Raw genomic sequence first — 19188 nt, 5'->3', positions numbered from 1 at the left:
CCCATGAGACTGCATAATCACTCAGCGCTTCCTCCTACACCCCATGTGACCATGTGACATCACATGGAGTGGAAAAAAAAAGGCATCGGACAGCATTACTGCAATCTTATCAGCTGAAGTTGATAAGACTGACATAGGCAAACACTACATAAGTGTCACAAGTAAATACTATGAAATAAAACAAGTCAGCTATGAGCAAGGAAGCAGGGTTGCCATAGAAATGTTAGATTGAGGAGGAGGATTGGTACAGGAAGTGCTCAATGTAAGGGTGGAAATGCACTCTACTCTGGAATTAGACAGCAATACTTAAGATGGCGCTGCCTTACCCCTGGAAACAAGTTTTTTAAAGGTTCTTTAAACAGTAAGTAATATGTGATTTGGGCTGGATTACAGTGACTATAGTTTTATAATTACTTATTATAATGGACTAAATGAAAAGAAGCATCAGAGTGGGAGAGTTTACTTCCTCTTTAAAGAGGAAGATTCAACTAGCAGCTTCACGTCAATAGGTATGCAATTTACAGAAATAAAAGTTGCAATTTCCAGTGTCCATATTACCCCATTGTGGTGGGCTATGAATATTAAAAAATTATACAGAAGAAACTGTGATGTTGTTATTTTTTTTTAGTTTACGCCAGTTTGATCCTGTTTCTTGTAAAGTCATGTACATTCACTTTTACTCAAATGTATATTTTTCTAATATATAACAACCTGTCAAACGTTCATTTTATTCTTATCTAGTTTTTTTTACTTGTTCATTTGAATGGATTTTCACCCAGAGAGCAATTACAGGCAACAAGGCAAATCATTCAGTGAGCTGCTAATGCTATCCAGTAAACACAGCAAATGTGCTAAAATCAGCAAGGTCACTCAACTGACCTTATTCTAAGCTCTGTGTAATTAGCTGTAAAATAATCCCACACAGCCCCATAGAGAGAAAGTGGGAGTATTCTTCCTAAGGCCTTTTTCTACATTACATTCATACTTCCAGGGTAGGGTTGAATCTGAGAACAACTTTTATAGAACCAGCAATGGGAGAGGCAGCAAGGGGCCTGTGTTTCTGCATCACAAGCAGACACATACCAGGATAACCAAATAACAGACAAAAGGGGTTAGGTTAGACTGCTAACCATATCTGGATGAAAACCTGACATATTCAGCAGGCAAGCTATATTCCTGAGTACATCTCAAGGTTTCATTTACAGTTTTAACTGGAGTGAACCTTTAATAAAACTGGGGTAAATATGTTATTTGATGTTGTTTATAAAGCTACAATATATCTTGTAAGCATTATGGTAATGTCTCTGCAATGCATGCAAGAAAATGTATGTCTTGGTTCAAAAATGGAATGGCATTGTTGGTTTGATCAAGAAGTAAGGCCAGTTGAGGTCTATGGTGCATTCCATTATGAATGATTAGTGAATTTATAATGGAATGGCATGAATGGGGTTTATAATCAGAAAAATACACTGACCTTAACACTACACAGGTGCAGCAGCATAATGACCCGCCAACTGCAAGCACATCAATTCCTAGAGAAAAGTCCAATGAGATTAACTCAGCAATAGGCTCCGGAAATAAAACATACATTACTAAATCATAAAATAGGTCAGTATAAGCTTGAAGACATTTTATTCATACAGCAATAGAATTTACTTAATCACACAGTAAATAATAAAATAAAATAAAAAACTCTTTAAATGTGAATTATATACTTGAATGTAAATAAATCTTGTAAATTAAATATTACACTAGTTTAAATGATATCACCCTGTAACACTTTGCACTTTAATGTCATGGTATAGGGAGCAAAAGAGTACAGTAGCTGATTTATGTTAAATCGTCTTTAACTGTACTTATTGAAGTTGATATCTGGTTATTAGAGGCTACTTGACATCGCTGCTTCTTGCAGCATAATGTAATTAAAAAGAAATACTTTGGTTCATTGCACATGAGTTTGATGGAAGTGTTATAAGACATCAACAGTGTTGACTATTTGAGTAAGAGTAAGACATTAACAGTGTTGGATTTTTTGAGTTGAAATGAACGCATAATTTACATCATTACAGTAACATAAAGAAAAACAGTGTTTAATGCATAAATGCATTACAAAATAACATTGACTATATCAATTATTTACCCTTCTGGTTAATACCGAATGTTCAAAAATATGACTTAAATATAAAAAGCAAAGGTAAAATTTGCTAGTCCATTGTGGTATAAACCTGTGTGATTTTTTTTTTTATAAACTTGTATGTTTATGCACTTAGCAGACACCCTCGCTGGTGGCCTTATCTTGAGAAACAATAGAAATCATCCAGAAATAAAAATGTCAAACAACATTCTTCACAGCTGAATGATGTCTATGGAGGTTACAGTGTGCTCTAAGCTCCTTCTCTTGTGCATGAGCCACCATGGCTGCCGCTTCCTATGGGGAAGCATGTGTAGGCTTGCCCCCCCCCCCCCCCCCCAAGCCAGGCTGTGTGCAACCATAGACATACACAGTGTTTTAGCCCTGATACTAATCCCCCCTCACAGTCACTAGTATTGCATGTGTTCTCTCTGGAGTTGATCTTTCTCCATTATTGACTTACTATGCCTTGTTCTGCACTGTCTTTGTGTGAAGTCGGTCATTTTGGGAGAGGCAGGTCTTTGCTTGCGAAACTCAAAGTCTCTAGCTGGGAGAACAGTGAGCAACTGTCAAGGAAATGGCCGAAGAAGGACTGGCAATCCCGCCCAAGACAATCATGGTCGCCACAGCACACAGTGTGACTGATGTGGACAGTTCTTTCGGGTCTATTTAAGCCTGCTGTTGGAGCCTCCCTTTGCTGGATTATCATCAGCTTCCCAGTGTTTCCTGTGCTCCTGAGTCTTCGTGATTCCAATTCCCTGATATCGACCCGGCTTGTTCTGACTTGTGCTTCGGATCCTCTCCTGATTGTCCCACCGACTACGCTCTTGTCTGCTCCCTCATCTGTACTTCACATCTGATACTTATGGACTGACCTCACATGTATGAAACTTGGCTTGTCTTCACCTTCCGTTCCCGGGTTTGCCCTTCTGGAGATACCTACCTGGATTGAGCACCTACCTGGATCATGGCCCTACGAAACTTCCCAGTAACTCTCAGTTCTCTCCAAGTGGGCGGCTCATCACCAGCAACATCTGGCAAACCATGCACTTTGGGCACTGCTCTCCCTGTATCACTTCTAGAGAAGCACTGCACTTAGCCGCAAGGGGTGCCCTCTCAACAATCAGCCTCTTCCCTGACTCCTGACTTTACAATTTAGCCAAGATGTCAGAGACCAATGGAGGTGCATCCCCTTTAGAGGCCCTGTGCCAACAAGTCTCCACCCTCACACTGGCAGTGAAACATTTGCAGGAGGGCTACTTCCAGCTGAAAGTGTATCTACAACACTTGGCAAGGCCACCTGCCCAGCCAGATCAAGGCTCACCCTCTGCTGGCACTGCAGCGGCTTCTTCTGCACCACCTCCACCCATACAGTAGTTATTCCACCATCCAAACCACGGGTACCAACCCGAGTGCTTTTCTGGGGACTGGAAGAAGTTCTGCTCTTTCAAGAACTTCTGCCTACTGTTCTCCCTCGAGACAATCAAGGTAGGATTCATAATGTGGCTCATATCCGAGGAACCCCAGACTTGGGCCCATGGCATGCTGGAACAAAAGTTCCTCGTCATTAATTCCCTAGATGCTTTTTTTGAGGCCATGGCACAATTGTACGATGATCCGAAGCAGGTGGCCACTGCTGAAACTGCTCTGCATGCCCTACAGTAAGGTCAGTGGCGGGTGGAGGATTACATGGTGGACTGCGCAGATACGGGCTGGAATGAAGTGGCTTTGAGGTATCAGTACCATCAGGGCCTGTCAGAGTCGCTCAAAGATGAGCTAGCGAGAGTGGAGACTCCTGCCACCTTGGAAGATCTCATTCAGCTGGCCATCCAGCTTGACAGATGCCTACGGAAACGACGACCTGAGAAGGCTCAGGTGTATAGGCCTACCTGGATGCCACCATGGGTCACTCCTTCAGTGTCAGTAGCCAGCACTTCAGCCGCGGTGGAGTTGGAGCCTATGCAAATCAGCCTAGTCAGCTCAGCCCTGTCTACTGAAGAGAGGCTCTGGTGTAGGCAGGCCAACCTCTGTCTATACTGTGGGGGCACAGGACATTTTCTCCACAAATGCCCCAATCCCACCCAGTAAGCCATCTCCCCACACCACTGATTCAACTTCCAGCAATAATTGACTCAGGGGCCTGCAGCTGTATCCTGGACCACACACTTGCAGCTAAACTTAAAACCCCCTTCTACATAAAAGTCAACACCTTAAAATTCCCCTGGCTGATGGCTCCATACCTTGTTCCATATCTGTTACCCAAGCAATCACTCCTCTTATTGTTTGCACCGAGTCAGGCCACCAGGAATTTCTCAGATTCAACATCCTGAGTTCTCCCATGTTTCCGGTCATCTTGGGCATCCCATGGCTGCAGGCATATAACCCTCATATCGACTGGTCCAGCAGGGAGGTCTGATTTTCCTCTTCATACTGCCAGAAGCATTGCCTTGTACCCGCACACCCGGATCCCGCCAGATGCCTGATGCTCCAACCCAACAACCACTAGGAGGTGCCAGCAGTTTACAGAGAGTTCCTGGATGTCTTTGACCCAAAGAGTGCTGACGTATTTCCCCCCGCATCGGCCATGTTCCATCAAGCTTTTACCTGGCTCGGAGATACAATTTGGCTGCATATCCCACCTCTTGGAAATAAACCCTGTGGCCTTTAAACTTGTCTTACCGGAATTCTATAAAATTCACTCACTATTCCATGTCTCATTGCTTAAGCCAGCCTTTCCCAGTCCCTTCCAGTGGAGAGAGGAGGAGCTACTCCTACCAGTCCTAATAGACGGCAAACCAGAAGTGGAGGCCATTTTGGACTACTGGAAGAGAGGAAGGCACGCCCAGTTTCCCGTTAAGTGGAAAGGGTACCCATCTGAGGAGATCTCCTGGGAGTCTGCAGGAAACCTATACGCTCCTAACCTCCTGCAGAGTTTCCGTACCAGGTATCCTGAAAGATGGGCTCAGCTGGGCATCCGGAAGCTGCCCCTTGGGGGGTACTGTCAGGGAAATGACCAAAGGAGGACTGGCAATCCCGCCCAAGACAATCATGGCCACCACGGCACAGTATGACTGATGTGGGCAGTACTTCTAGGTTTATTTAAGTTTGCTGTTGGAGCCGCCCCTTGCTGGATCATCATCGGCTTTAAAGGGGTTCCTTTGCTTCTGTGTTTTTGTGATTCCAATTCCCCGTCAACGACCCAGCTTATTCTGTCTTGTCCTTCGGATCCTCTTCTGATTAACCCCTGGCTTACCCCACTGACTACGCTGTTGTCTGCTCCCTCATCTGTGCTTTGCATCTGAAACTTATGGGCTGATCTGATGTGTATGACCCCTGGCTTGTCTTCACCTTCCATGCCCGGTTCGTCCTACTGGAGATACTCACCTGGATCGAGCGCTCAGTGGCCATACGGATCATTCCAGTAACTCTCAGTTCTCTCCAAGTCACTCATCACCAGCAACACCTGGCAAATGTGCACCTTTGGGCACTGCTCTCCCTGTATCACTTCCAGGGAAGCACTGCACTTAGCCACAAGGAGCGCCCTCTCAACAATCAGCCTCTTCCCTGACTCCTGACAGCAATACAGTAGTGACATTATCAAATCTCTTTCTTGTTGTAAGAGGCAGCGGGGCCTTACACCTCACTATGCAGATATAGAGATATGCACAGAACTGCCTAGGCACTTTCACATACCAAAAGTACTGACAGGCACAATTTGCTCTTTAAAATGCTCCCTATGACATAGCAAATCTTCACTTTCTGCGTTCTTTGCCAATCTAGATTGCATATGCTGACATCATCTCTTCTTGAAAAACAAAAACATTATCTGAACCTCTTGCAAAACAATGTTATTTTTATGAACTCCTAATGCGAGCAACTACAGTCAGATCGAGGCAAATGAGTGTACCAGGATTCATAAATACGGCTTATGTTTTTTCCAGGTAGAGTACCGAGTTTGAACACATTTGCTATTGATAAGGGTTATACAGTAAAGATCATATAATAAAAGAACTTTGTAGTAGTTGTAGGCGAAAAACAAAAACCATCCATATCACATGAAGCTATCTATTTGGCAGTAGCAGAGAGCTGTGCCATGTTAGCCATCAATGAAAGCTGAAAGTCTAAAGTTAACATAATATCTTTTATTGACCAACTCAGCAGTCTGAAAACTCAAGCTATGGAAGAGCATTAGGTTCAAAGAAACCTAACTTACTTCAAAAGCTTACATTTATTTCACTGTACAGTGCTAGCGAATGGTATCACTTTAACTCTGAGCTATCATTTTATAAACTGCTTTTACCGTACATGGCTCCCTACCAATAATAGAGGACACCAAATGACACAAGCAGAAGCAAATAAAAAATTATCAACTGAAAAAAATACATAAAAACTAGACAGGTTCGCCAATATAAATTATAAAACAAACACACAACAAGGAAAAATAGATCCTGCCTGATATTTGAACCTTACATGTGAGTAAGCTCATCTGAGTTCCCTACTTTCAAAAAAATTGCTCTGAAACTGTCTGGACCAGGTTGTGGTGAGTACAGGCAACAATTAAAGCACTTTTCCAGTAGACACAAGATTCATTTAGAGTGACCTGGGTCAGGAAGTGTAATCTGTGGAACCTAAATATATGTTGAATATAGAGATCAAGGGGATACCTTCTCTTAGACCCCACAAATGGATAGAACATAGGTTGTGACCCAAGAAGGAGTCTTTGTGCACAGTGGATGAAAATAAGGAAAATCCAATTGCTTCTCTGCTCCATAAAGAACAGAAAACCATTTGATAAAAAATTAGTCGTGTTGAAGCTCCTTATGTGTATGCCCCTTTTGCCGACTAGGTGTTAGGCTGCCACAATCACAGTGATATTATCTTATCTACTGGTGCCCACAGGGACAAATATGTACAGTTGTGCTCATAAGTTTACATACCCTGGCCGAATTTATGATTTCATGGCCATTTTTCAAAAAATTTGAATGATAACACAAAAACTTTTTTTCACTCATGGTTAGTGTTTGGCTGAAGCCACTTATTGTCAATCCGCTGTGTTTACTCTTTTTAAATCATAATCACAACAAACTACCCAAATGACCCTTATCAGAAGTTTATATACCCTAGTGATTTTGAACTGACAGCATGCACACAAGTTCACACAAAGGGGTTAGAATGCCTATTAAAGGTAACCATCCTCACCTGTGATCTGTTTGCTTGTATATAGTGTGTGTGTATAAAAGGTCATTGCGTTTCTGGACTCCTCACAGACCCTTGCATCTTTCATCCAGTGATGAAAGCTAAATAATTGTCAAAGGATCTGCGGGGAAAAGTAGTTGAACTGTATAAAACAGGAAAAAAATATAAAAAGATATCCAAGGAATGCCAATCAGCAGTGTTCAAAATCTAATAAAGAAGTGGAAAATGAGGGGTTCTGTTGAAACCAAACCATGGTCAGGTAGACCAACTAAAATTTCAGCTACAACTGCCAGGAAAATTGTTCGGATGCAAAGAAAAATCCACAAATAACTTCAGGTGAAATACAGGACTCTGAAAACATGTGGCGTGGCTGTTTCAAGATGCACAATATGTAGGCGCTTGAAGAAAGATGGGCTGCATGGTCGAGTCACCAGAAGAAAGCCATTACTACGCCAATGCCACAAAGTATCCCGCTTATAATACGTCAAACAGCACAGAGACAAGCCTCAAACCTTCTGACACAAAGCCATTTGGAGTGATGACACCAAGATTGAGCTTTTTGGCCACAACCATAAATGCTTCATTTAACCACTTCCCACCCGGCCAATGCACATATACGGCCGGGTGGGAGCCGTCTACTTCTGATAGGACGTTCAGGAACGTCCTTCAGAAGGAGCGGGATCGCAGCGGCGCGATCCCGATGTGCTCGTGTCACCCGGACACGGCACATCTCAGATCGGCAGGGGGGCTCTGTGATTGGCCCTCCTGATCACATGACGGCCGTGTCCAATCACGGCCGTCATGTGATGTAAACAAACAGCCGGTTGCTAGGCAATTGACTCCTCCTCTCCTCACACAGAAGTCATCGCTGAGGAGAGGAGAGCAGATCGCTGCAGCCGGCTGATGATCAGTGAGTATGAGCTGTTTTTTACAGCTTTTTACTCACTGATCACCAGTCTAGTGTAAACACACAACACACCACACAGTATAAACACAGTCCCCACATATGTCCCCAAAACACACATGTCCCCAAAACACACATGTCCCCAATAATAAAAACACATGTCCCCAATAATAAAAACACATATAAAACTCGATACACACCTCAAAAATCGCCACCTCAGTGTATCATCACCACGCCAACACAACCCCTCCCCCAGCTGCTACTTAAATATATGAATAAATAAATAAGAAGGTGAATATAGCTCTGCCCATCCAAATAACCATAGAATATCACCTTGTAGCGCTAAATTAGTGTAAAAATAATCACATTAGAGTTACCCCTCAAACGTGAGAAACACAAATTTCTGTTTGAGGGGTAACTCTAATGTGATTATTTTTACACTAATTTAGCGCTACATTCTATATTCTATGGTTATTTGGATGGGCAGAGCTATATTCACCTTCTTATTTATTTAATAAAAACACATGTCCCTAATAATAAAAACATGTCCCCCACATATGTCCCACTAAAATCACATGTCCCAATGATTATCTGCACACATCTGTACATGATCATTTCCGTACATATGTCCGTGATCACACAAACCAATTATTATACACTTAACGGAATTTTTTTTACCAAAAACATGTAGCAGAATACATTTTGGCTTAAATTTATGACAAAATTTGATTTTATTGGATTTCTTTTAAAATAGAAAAAAGAAAATATTGTTTTTTTTTCCAAATTTCCGCTTACTTTGCGCTTATATCGCAAAAAATAAAAAACAGAGTCGTGAATAAATACCACCAAAATAAAGCTCTATTTGTGCGAACAAAATTATAAAAATTTCATTTGGGTACAGTGTAGCATGACTGCGAAATTGTCACTGAAAGCGCGAGAGCAATGAAAGCTGAAAATTGGGCTGGGAAGGAAGGGGGCGAAAGTGCCCTGTATTGAAGTGGTTAAAGAGGAGTCAACAAGGCCTATGATGAAAGGTACACCATTCCTACTGTGAAACACAGAGGTGGATCGATGATGTTTTGGGGATGTGTGAGCTACAAAGTAGATATTGCACCTTTCTTATGTTGTGAGCATGCAATAAACTACCAGTTTGGATGCCACTTTTTGCCGATCCTTGGTGTGCTGGCGAATATTGATGTTGTTACTTGAACCAGTATCCAGCTGGTCTTTCCTGCAGCACCCAAACATTGAGAGCTTATACTAGGAACGTGTACAATGGTAATATGAAGTATTACGTGTGAGCTACAAAGGCACAGTAAATTTGGTCAAAATTGATGACAAGATGAATGCAATATGTTATCAAGAAATACTGGAGGAACATTTGCATTCATCGACCAGGAAGCTGCGCATGGGATGTACTTGGAGATTCCAACATGGCAATGATCCAAAACACAAGGCTAAGTCGACCTGTCATTGGCTACAGCAGAATAAAGTGAAGATTCGGAAGTGGCCATCTCAGTCGCCTGACCTCAATATCATTGAGCCACTCTGCTGAGATCTCAAGCGTGCAGTTCATGCAAGACAGCCCAAGAATTTACAGGAACTGGAGGCTTTTTGCCAAGAAGAATGGGCAGCTTTACCATCTGATAAAATAAAGAGCCTTATCCACAAATACCACAAAAGACTTCAAGCTGTCATTGATGTTAAAGGGGGCAATAAAAGGTATTAACCACTTGCCGACTGCCACATGCCAATGTACGTCCTTACTTTGGGGACGGATATCGTTGTTATGACAGCTAGCTGCCATAACCCCGATATCCCTGTGTTTGGCCGGAAGTCGGCTACAAGATAAAAGTGGTCTCTTCGGCAGATTTGCCGGACCCGCCGGCAGCGGTGGAGGCGATCGTGTCCTCTCACTTACTATGCATGGAGACGAGTGAGGATAAGATGGCCCCAACCCGTCTTCATGACACTGCAGGGTGGGAGCGACGAAACGTCACTTTCGCCCATATGTCTTAAAGGCACATTTTTTCAATGTCATTTTTTCAATTTTTTTTATTGCATATAAGTCCAAATATGAGATCTGAGGATTTTTTGACCCCAGATCTCATATTTAAGAGGACCTGTCATGTTTACATTCCTTGTAATAGGAATAAAAGTGACCCAATTTTAAAAAAATAAATAAAAAAATTTAACTTAATTTAATAAAAAATTTAAAAATAGTAAAATAAATAAGAATTTTTTATTTTTTTTAAATGCCCCATCCTGGTGAGCTACGTGAGTAGCGCCCGCATATGAAAACAGTGGTCAAACTACACATGTGAGGTATCGCCGCAATCGTTAGAGCAAGAGCAATAATTCTAGCCCTAGACCTCCTTTGTAAATCAAAACATGCAACCTGTATAATTTTTTTAAACGTCGCCTATGGAGATTTTTGAGAGCAAAAGTTTGACGCCATTCCATGAGCGGGCGCAATTTTGAAGCATGACATTCTGGGTATCGATTTACTTGCCGTAACATTATCTTTCACAATATAAAAAAAAATTGGGCTAACTTTATACTGTTGTCTTATTCTTTTATTCAAAAAAGTGAATTTTTTCCAAAGTAGTGCGCTTGAAAGACCGCTGCGCAAATACGGTGTGAAAAAAAGTATATCAATGACAGCCATTTTATTCTCTAGGGTGTTAGAAAAAAACAATATATAATGTTTGGGGGTTCTAAGTCATTTTCTAGCAAAAATAAACTGTTTAAAACATATAAACACCAAAATCTCAAAACGAGGCTGGTCCTTAAGTGGTTAAGAACTGGGGTATGTAAACTTTTGACCAGGGTCATTTGGGTAGTTTCTGTTGTGATTATGATTTAAAAGGAGTAAACACCGTTGATTGATAATAAATGACTTCAGCCAAACATTAACCATGAGTGAAAGAAAAGTTTTCGTGTTATCATTCACATTCTCTGAAAAATAGTCACGAAATCGTAAATTCTGCCAGGTTATGTAAACTTACGAGCATAACTGTATATGGTTGGTTTGGTTGTCTAAAATTATTTAGGTGGAACTCTTTATGTACATTGTAAAATAAATAACAAGTTTACCTTCCATTTAAAAATGAATATAATATTCTAAATTCCTAAAGCAAAATTACAGCTCATTAACAACATACAGTATGATCACGTAATCAATAGATTCACCATATTTTCTTTGCTATGTTGTGTTTTCCAGTTATATTATATTCATGTAAATGTGCGGTATATAATCATGTGCAAAATTTAAGTTGCCATAGAAACAAGAAAATACTGTTTAATCGAGGTGCATTTCCGATGTGAGAAATTGAAATGAGACATCGAGTTTGAACTACATAACAATGTTACAACTCAAGATAGCTTTAGAAATAAAATTCACAATTTATGCAGAAAAACACAACACTCCAACAAGTGGCTGTTTTGAATGATTTTGCACACACTTCAAAAGTCAATAGAACATTTTGAAATGTGTTAGGAGACATAGTCAAAACAGTTTTTTCATTGATAGCCATTCCGTGGTCTTTGAAGCAGTAGGCCTTTGATAAGCAACCTTCTTAAGAAGAAAGACAACCTTGATGTTCTTTGAGAGAGATAACACTGTAACAGTATGGATAGAATATATGTAAGGGGATTTGAGTTCAGGATTATAACGGTGCCCAAATACATTTAGAGATACAGTTTTACTTAAAAAATAAAAATTGTATTACATGGATAGTAGCACAACAAAACAATCATGGGAGCATTAAAAAAAGACAGAGTAATTGTATAAACATTAATACTGGCCAAAGTATCCATATGCGTGGGGTGGTTACGTTTTCTTTTTTTATGCACCCAAGATTGTTTTGTTGTAATATCCATATAATAACATTTTTATTTTTTAAGTAAAACTGTATCTCTAAATGTATTTGGGCACTGTTATAATCCCAAACTCAAATCCCCTTACATCTATACTATCAATACAATGGATGAGGTGTTGGGTCTCTTGAGGTCACTCAACCCACGCCCTACCACTGTAACAGTATGGAGTTGTACATATCTGATGACAAGATTATGAATGGCAAAGTGGAAGACAGTGAGTAGTGTTTTTTTTTCCATATCTGGCCCATCTACAGGGACATATCTGAGGACTGCCTGCCTTCACAAGAGATACCTAGAGGCTATCAATATCAGCATGTATTACTGTTACGCTGATTCGTCTTACTGTCTGCGCTGCACAATTGTATTGTAAATCATTTCTGGAAATGTGCTTTCAAAAACGGATTCAAGTTTAAAGAAGAAATGCAAGCTGAACACAAAACTTAGTAATAAAAAAGAAATATGAGTATATGCTTGCCTGTGATTGCACTGTTTGGCAGAAAAGCTAATGATACAATTTTTCAATATTCCCAAACAAATATATTATTCAAACAAAATCATTCTTTATACATTTTTTTGTTATAAAATTGGCACGCTCAATTTCTTTGAAAACATTTTTCGGCACACTGTGCTCAAAAGGTTGTCTAGGGTAGTCTTTGGGGGTTCTAAATGGATGTCTTTGTCACCCCCCTAAGTCCTCCTCAGGATTTGATTGGCTTTTGGACAGATTTGAAACATGTTCTATTTCTAGGCCCGTCGGATTTTTATAACGAAAAATTATCGGATTAGCCCACACACGATCGGATTGTCTGACGGACTGATCGCGTCAGACCTAGTCTGCCGGAAAGTCCGGTCGTGTGGTAAATAAAAAAAAAAAAAAAAACCTTACGCCTTTAGAGCCACTTTAACTGGAGCCCTTTGTATACTTCAATATGGCTTATATCTTGTTTGTGAGAATAATATACAGTTGGGTCCAGTCCTTCCTACCTCAATCTCTTACATCCTCCTCAATCTACCTCTAACGCATAAAAGGGTGCGAATAAAAAAAAAAGCTTTCAAAAATACAAATCAGTATAAGATCTGGATATATTACTTCCACCACGACTCACAACTCTAAATGAGTATTAGTACAGAAATGGCCTGCATCCTGTTTAAAGGAGAACATTGGTCATTATTTTTTATGAGTAGAGGTGCGAGAGTGAAGAAGGACATATTCTCATATTTTAATACACTGCATTTCCACTTTTCTCTACTGGGCTGCAACATCCAAACCCAGGGAGTACATGCAATATATCCGGCATATTCAGTGCACAGTTAAAGTTCTGAATGCAGAGATGGCTATGATTCTGGTCTATTGATACATATAAATGGTTCTAAAGGCATAAGTTTTTTTTTAACTTAATGCATTCTCTGCATTAATGTAAAAGACTTGCCAACATCAACGTCCCCCAGCCCTTCTAAATATTTACCTGGCTCCACTTTCATATCAGCCCTATGCTCATCTGCAGCAGCACTGTTTTCTCTCCCTCTTCTCATAGGGCATAGAGATAGCAGCGGTAACCACTGGTTCCTTCTGCTGTCAATCAAATCCTGTGAGGGGAAGTGGGGACATGGCCGAGCTGCACTGCATGTGTCCATGGATGCAAACAGACCGGCTTGGGAGTGTGCCCACTTGAGTGCCCTCATAGCACACAGCTTGCTAAGTGGGCACTTGCAGAAGTGTAGAAATGTACAGTGTCGATGGGGGACCTCAGAGGAGGAGGTAAGGGGCCGCTCTGTGCAATACCATTGTACAGAACAGGTAAGTATAATATGTTTATTTATTTTTTTAAAGTATGCCTTTTTCGAGTGCTTTAACCATGTACAGCCACAATAAGCTTCCGTACTTAATAGAATAGTTGCAAACAGCACTACCTTTACACTGTTGTAGGTGAACCATGTAATGTATATTGCAATGCAGTGCTACCACCATCCAGACATTTTGGGATTAACTGAAAAAAAGACCAGCAAGAAGAGTAAAAAAGTCTGATGCAATGGGGTTGATTTACTAAAGGAAAATAGACTGTTCGCTTTGCAAGAAATTTTCTCCAGTGCTTATTGAATGACACTTCTCTGCATTCACATTTCTCTGAGGCAAATTACCTTGCAAAGTGCAACTTCCTTTGCAAAATGAACAACCTGGTTACCTTTAGTAAATCAACCCCAGTATGCTTCAAGAAGACTTCATGGAGATTTCATGAAATGTATATACACTTCACAATCCAAACAATAAATGTCCAAAATGGAGCCTATAATCCTAAGAAATATTCCAACCTACAATGGGTGTCACTAACAGGTGCCAAGTGACCATTTAATCTAGCACATGGTCTTTCCTTCAATTTTTTGGGCTACAAAATCAGCTATTATGCCTGCATACCACCATCATATGTATGATTGAATTATACTGCATCTTCAGTCCCCCTTGTACTGCTTTACAACACATTTTTATATCTCTTAATTTAAAACTAAACTTTGTCTCAACAAATGAAGAGTAATAGTGAGATCTATTCTTTAATTTGCGTAAAGAAATTTGTCAAGCCAGTTTCACTGTGATTAATATAGTAGAGGTGTCAACATCTTTGCCTAAAGCTGTTACACTGAACAATTGAAAGTATTTCTTTTATAAATAACGTATGTGTCATGTTATTTCCTTACATAAATATCTTTGTCTCTATATTTGCTTGGTGTGGTTTTGTAGACATTAGGGTTTAGAAGCTGAATAACCAAAAGAATTGATATTGATGGCATAGCAACACAGTTGCTAAGGGATGCTTGTAATTCACGCCATACACATACACCACTTCTTGCATGTGTGCAAAGAATCTTAAGTTCTTAATTATTTTTGTATCTTTTTTTTTTCCTCAAAAATCTTAAGGTGGTACAAATAAAACCGATAGTTACCATATTAGCATATTTATTATATTTGTAAGGATACATCATAAAAAAACAAACATTTTATAGTTTATCTTTAGGGTAGAGATATTTAATTATGAAGGTTCTTTATGTTTTATGTTTAAAATAACTGCTGAAGAGTGCCCCAGGCACAAAGTACCCCAATATATTTCTTCTTGTGTGATTGTTATTACCCATGCAACCCTATTGGATTATCATTATGATGGGCAGCCTAAATGGCTTTTAGCAATGTGTGTGAGGCAGAAGAAGACAGGCAAGCTTGGCCTTTTAGCAGTGCCAAGACTTTTCCTAATCAAAATATCCAGCAAAATGGGGGACATTGCTGTTGCAGGTATCTGCTGGCATCTTTAAAGCAGAATTAAGTTCAACGTTTTTTCTCCCCCCCCCCCATCATAAAACATAAAGTATGTATCCCTTATAAAATGTCCTTCCATTTGTTCTAAAGCTGCACCATTTAGTAGATATTGCTGTCTGCTCCAACCAATGATGTAATTTGAGTATGCGCAGTTTATGGTTCATTCACGGCACATTGAGCCCATGAGAGGGAGAACGTAGAGACCATGCCATAGTGACATAATCCTTAGTGCACAATATAGGTGCTCAATCTTGCAGATCTCATCGTAGCACCATGGTAACTTTTAGATCTAAACAAAGCTTAGTTATTTTCTACAGTGCAAAGGATAAATTGCCATTATCACATCCCTAATGGGCAGAAGAAGGGTTTGAGATGTTGGCAGTAGGAAAACTTCAACATCTCAGTGCCATCTCAGCCAGAGAGGAACAAAACAAAAAGATTAGGTGAGCTGAAGGAGAACTAAAAAAGCCTGTTGTGGTCTGAGTGGCAGCGGCACCCATTGTCGCCCAATAGGTCAGAGTCATCTGGTCTATTGAACATCAAGTTGCTTTAGTTTACCAAAAAAGGCTTCTGCACATTCAAGACCACATGGTGCCACCCAACATTGCCAAAGATCAGTGTAATCACCCTGAACTGAGGAAGTGGCAATTTGTAGCCATAAAACTTTTTCAGTAAAATAAAGCAACATGTTGTTAATCAAATCAGATTACCCTGACATATTCTCAGCAAGAGAACAACAGGCACCTCTCCTGATCGAACAACCGACTGGCTTCAACTCACCTAGTTTCCAACACCCACCTGTGAACAGCTTGAGGATCCAGGATTGGGACCCCTGTGAAATCAAGAGCGACCACTTTCATCCTGTGTGAAGACAACGCTTTTTCCACTTGCTCACACAGAGGGTTGAGTGTTCCAACCCCATAGGATGACCACAGCTTAAGCAGATGTAAGGCATCCTTTTTTTTTCTCTATTGTTTGACTTGAGTGAATTAACGTTCCTGAGGCACTCTTTTCTTTTTCAGTGAACACCCTGAACCTTAACAGTGACCGTGTGCAACCCCTAGGGGACCAAATCACACAGAATGTTGTGGGCCACCACACTCTATACCTCAAAGCGAAAGGATAACGAGAACACCAATATGGATAATTATACATCTGTATACATTAATAATTATTCTTATGTCATGTTTTGAGTTGCTGTTTTATATTAATCAGCCATGTTTAGGGTTTAATTCAACTTTAAGTGCCTTACCTGTCAACAGTTATTTTGTTCTTAAAGTGAGTTATGCACAAGTTATGTAATGTTATGTACATTCTGGAAATTTTTATTTTTCTGTTATTTGAATCGCATACATCAATAAACTGTGTTAAAAATAATAATTCGGTCTGCATTTGATTTAATTTATAGCTTCTACTTGTGATATTTGTGTGATTTATACATGTAACAGCATCAGGTTCATAGGTGCTTGTATATATAAATTGGAATGTTAGGCTGAAACCCTCACTTGCAATCTTTGGTCGTTTGTTGCAAAAACGCAGAATCAAACACAGTTTGTCTTCTAGAGGAATTTGGTGAATGCCCTAAAAATCAGTGATGACCTGTAACGTCCACTAGATTATTAGGCCTCATGCAGACTGAGCATTTTTTCTGCTCTTTTTAGGGGTGCTTGCCATTTTTATCCCTACCTCTAAACACCCGTGCATGTTAGCCTATGTGTCCATGCACACAAAGGCATTTAGAGGAGTTTATCGGCAGGGCAGTTTGGAGGCAGAAAAGACCCCCCTCCCCCCCCCCAGTCAGTGTGTCCATGAGCAGCATTGTTGTGTCAGAAAAAATGCAGAACATGCCTAAACGTGCCTAAATATTTGTAAGTGCATTCAAACACATGTTAACGTTAGCCCGTTTAGTATTTGATCATTAATTCATTTAAATAGCCAGATTATTTTATTATTCTGGTTAATAAAATGAATTAACTCCCAAGTGCTTGATGTGCCTAAATGCGCCTAAACATGTTGTGTGCAGTTGCAAGCACGAAGCTTTTGTTTCTGACAAAGCGCTGTTGCCAAGAGGAAAGGAGTCTAGGAGAATTAGCAAAACAACCGGTGTCACCATGACACCTTTTTTTTTTTAACAGAAACGTTTTTATTAATCAAAAAAAAAAGGCAACAGTACAACTTATGCACAATTCTCAATACAAACATATTTGACAGAGTTCGAACCTCAATCTTGATGTAAAACAGGTAAGGAAAGAAGGAAGGTGTTACATTCAGACAGTAAGAGAGTGGGCACTCAACCATGGATCCCAGATAAATTTCTTGGGGCATTTCCGCCCCATATATGTAAGTTTATATAGTGGCAGCACTGAGTCCACCATCGAGTGCCACTGGGAAACTGTAGGGGGAGACGACTGCTTCCACATCTGCAGGAGTGCTTTTCTAGCATAGAAGCAGAGATAAAACAGTAGGAGACTTCCATAGGTAGTCTGAACTACACTATCCGTTATGCCAAGGAGAAGCACCTTAGGATCCATGTCCACCGAGAGACCAGTAACAGCATTGATATCAGCAAGTATGTGTTGCCAATACTCCTGGATAAGTGGACACTCCCAGGTGACGTGGTAGAATGTAGCAGTCGCCTGCTGACACTTAGGGCAAAGTTCCGACTGGGTGGGATAAATCCTAGCCAACCGTTGGGGAGTATAATAGGCTCTATGTAAAAATTTTAGCTGAATAAAGCTGTCTCTTGCGGAGATAACCCTTGGGAGGTAATTTTGAATCGCTGAGTCCCACTCCTCCTCGGAGAGGGACGGGATGTCCCCTCTCCAGACTAGAAATAGGGGCGAGTCCTCACCGGGGTACCCACAGGTGAGGCGTAGATATATAGAAGAGAGAATCCTGTCCACCCCACGGGAGGCAAGAAACCTCTCCACCCCGTAAGGCTCAACCAGGACCCTCCCGGGGAATTGGGCTTGCGAGGCATGCTTCAGCTGGAGGTATCGAAACAACATCCAGGAGGGAAGATCATAGGCCTCCCTAAGGTCTGGAAAGGGAATGAGAGTCCCCCGAGGCATGACATGCCCAAGGGTAAGTATTCCAAACCTGGACCACAGGCCAGGATCTGGGATAGAGGCAAAATGCCGAAGTTTGGGGTTGCCCCATAGCGGTGTATGAGGGGAAACAGAGTCATCAGCCTTAACAGTGGCGGCGACTCTGTCCCAAACTTGGATGGTAGTGCGCATCGGGACCGTTACATGGGGACTAGACTTAGATCCACGGTAAACCAACCCCGCCAAAGCTGCGTGGGAGCCCAAAATCGCCGCCTCTAGCGTAACCGCCGAGTTGGATTTAGGAAGAGAGAACCACCATCGAACTGTGACTAACACCGCCGCCCAATAGTACCGTCGGAAACAAGGTAGTGACAGTCCCCCCAAGGACAATGGCATCTGCAACTTGGCCCTGGAGATCCTCGGAACCCTACCACCCCATACAAAGGAGGAAACCACCCCGTCCAACTTACGGAAGAAAGTGTTAGGTATCGGGACGGGGGTATTACGGAACACATATAAAAATTTAGGGAGAAACATCATTTTAAGTAAATTGACCCTCCCTACCGGTGTCAGGGGCAACGTCTTCCAGATTTGACATTTCGCCAATAAGGCGTCCAGAACCGGGTATAAGTTATCCGCCAGGAACTGGGAGAGGTCCCTGGAGATCTCAATCCCCAGGTAACGGAAACGGGAGACCAGCTGCAGAGGAGACGAGGAGGGTGGG

General features: G+C 41.1%; 1 protein-coding gene across 4 annotated transcripts in view; it reads right to left on the bottom strand.

Moving 5' to 3' along the window:
• The window catches only part of HECW1 (HECT, C2 and WW domain containing E3 ubiquitin protein ligase 1), a 422188-nt gene that overhangs the window by 288573 nt on the left and 114427 nt on the right, over positions 1–19188 (bottom strand). Inside the window, exon 2 of one of the 4 annotated variants that reach the window (XM_077491691.1) lies at positions 1475–1532. The exons of the other annotated variants lie outside the window; for them this stretch is intronic. Within the exon in view, the coding sequence (XP_077347817.1) occupies positions 1475–1501 (27 nt within the window). The 5' untranslated portion in view covers positions 1502–1532. The remainder of the gene's footprint in view (positions 1–1474; positions 1533–19188) is intronic. 4 annotated transcript variants of the gene reach the window in all.

This window comes from Lithobates pipiens, unplaced genomic scaffold (genome assembly GCF_037356315.1).
Source record: "Lithobates pipiens isolate NorthernLeopardFrog02 unplaced genomic scaffold, aLitPip1_a1.2 Scaffold_19, whole genome shotgun sequence".
Lineage (NCBI taxonomy): Eukaryota > Metazoa > Chordata > Amphibia > Anura > Ranidae > Lithobates > Lithobates pipiens.
This window is presented reverse-complemented; position numbering and strand designations above follow the sequence as displayed.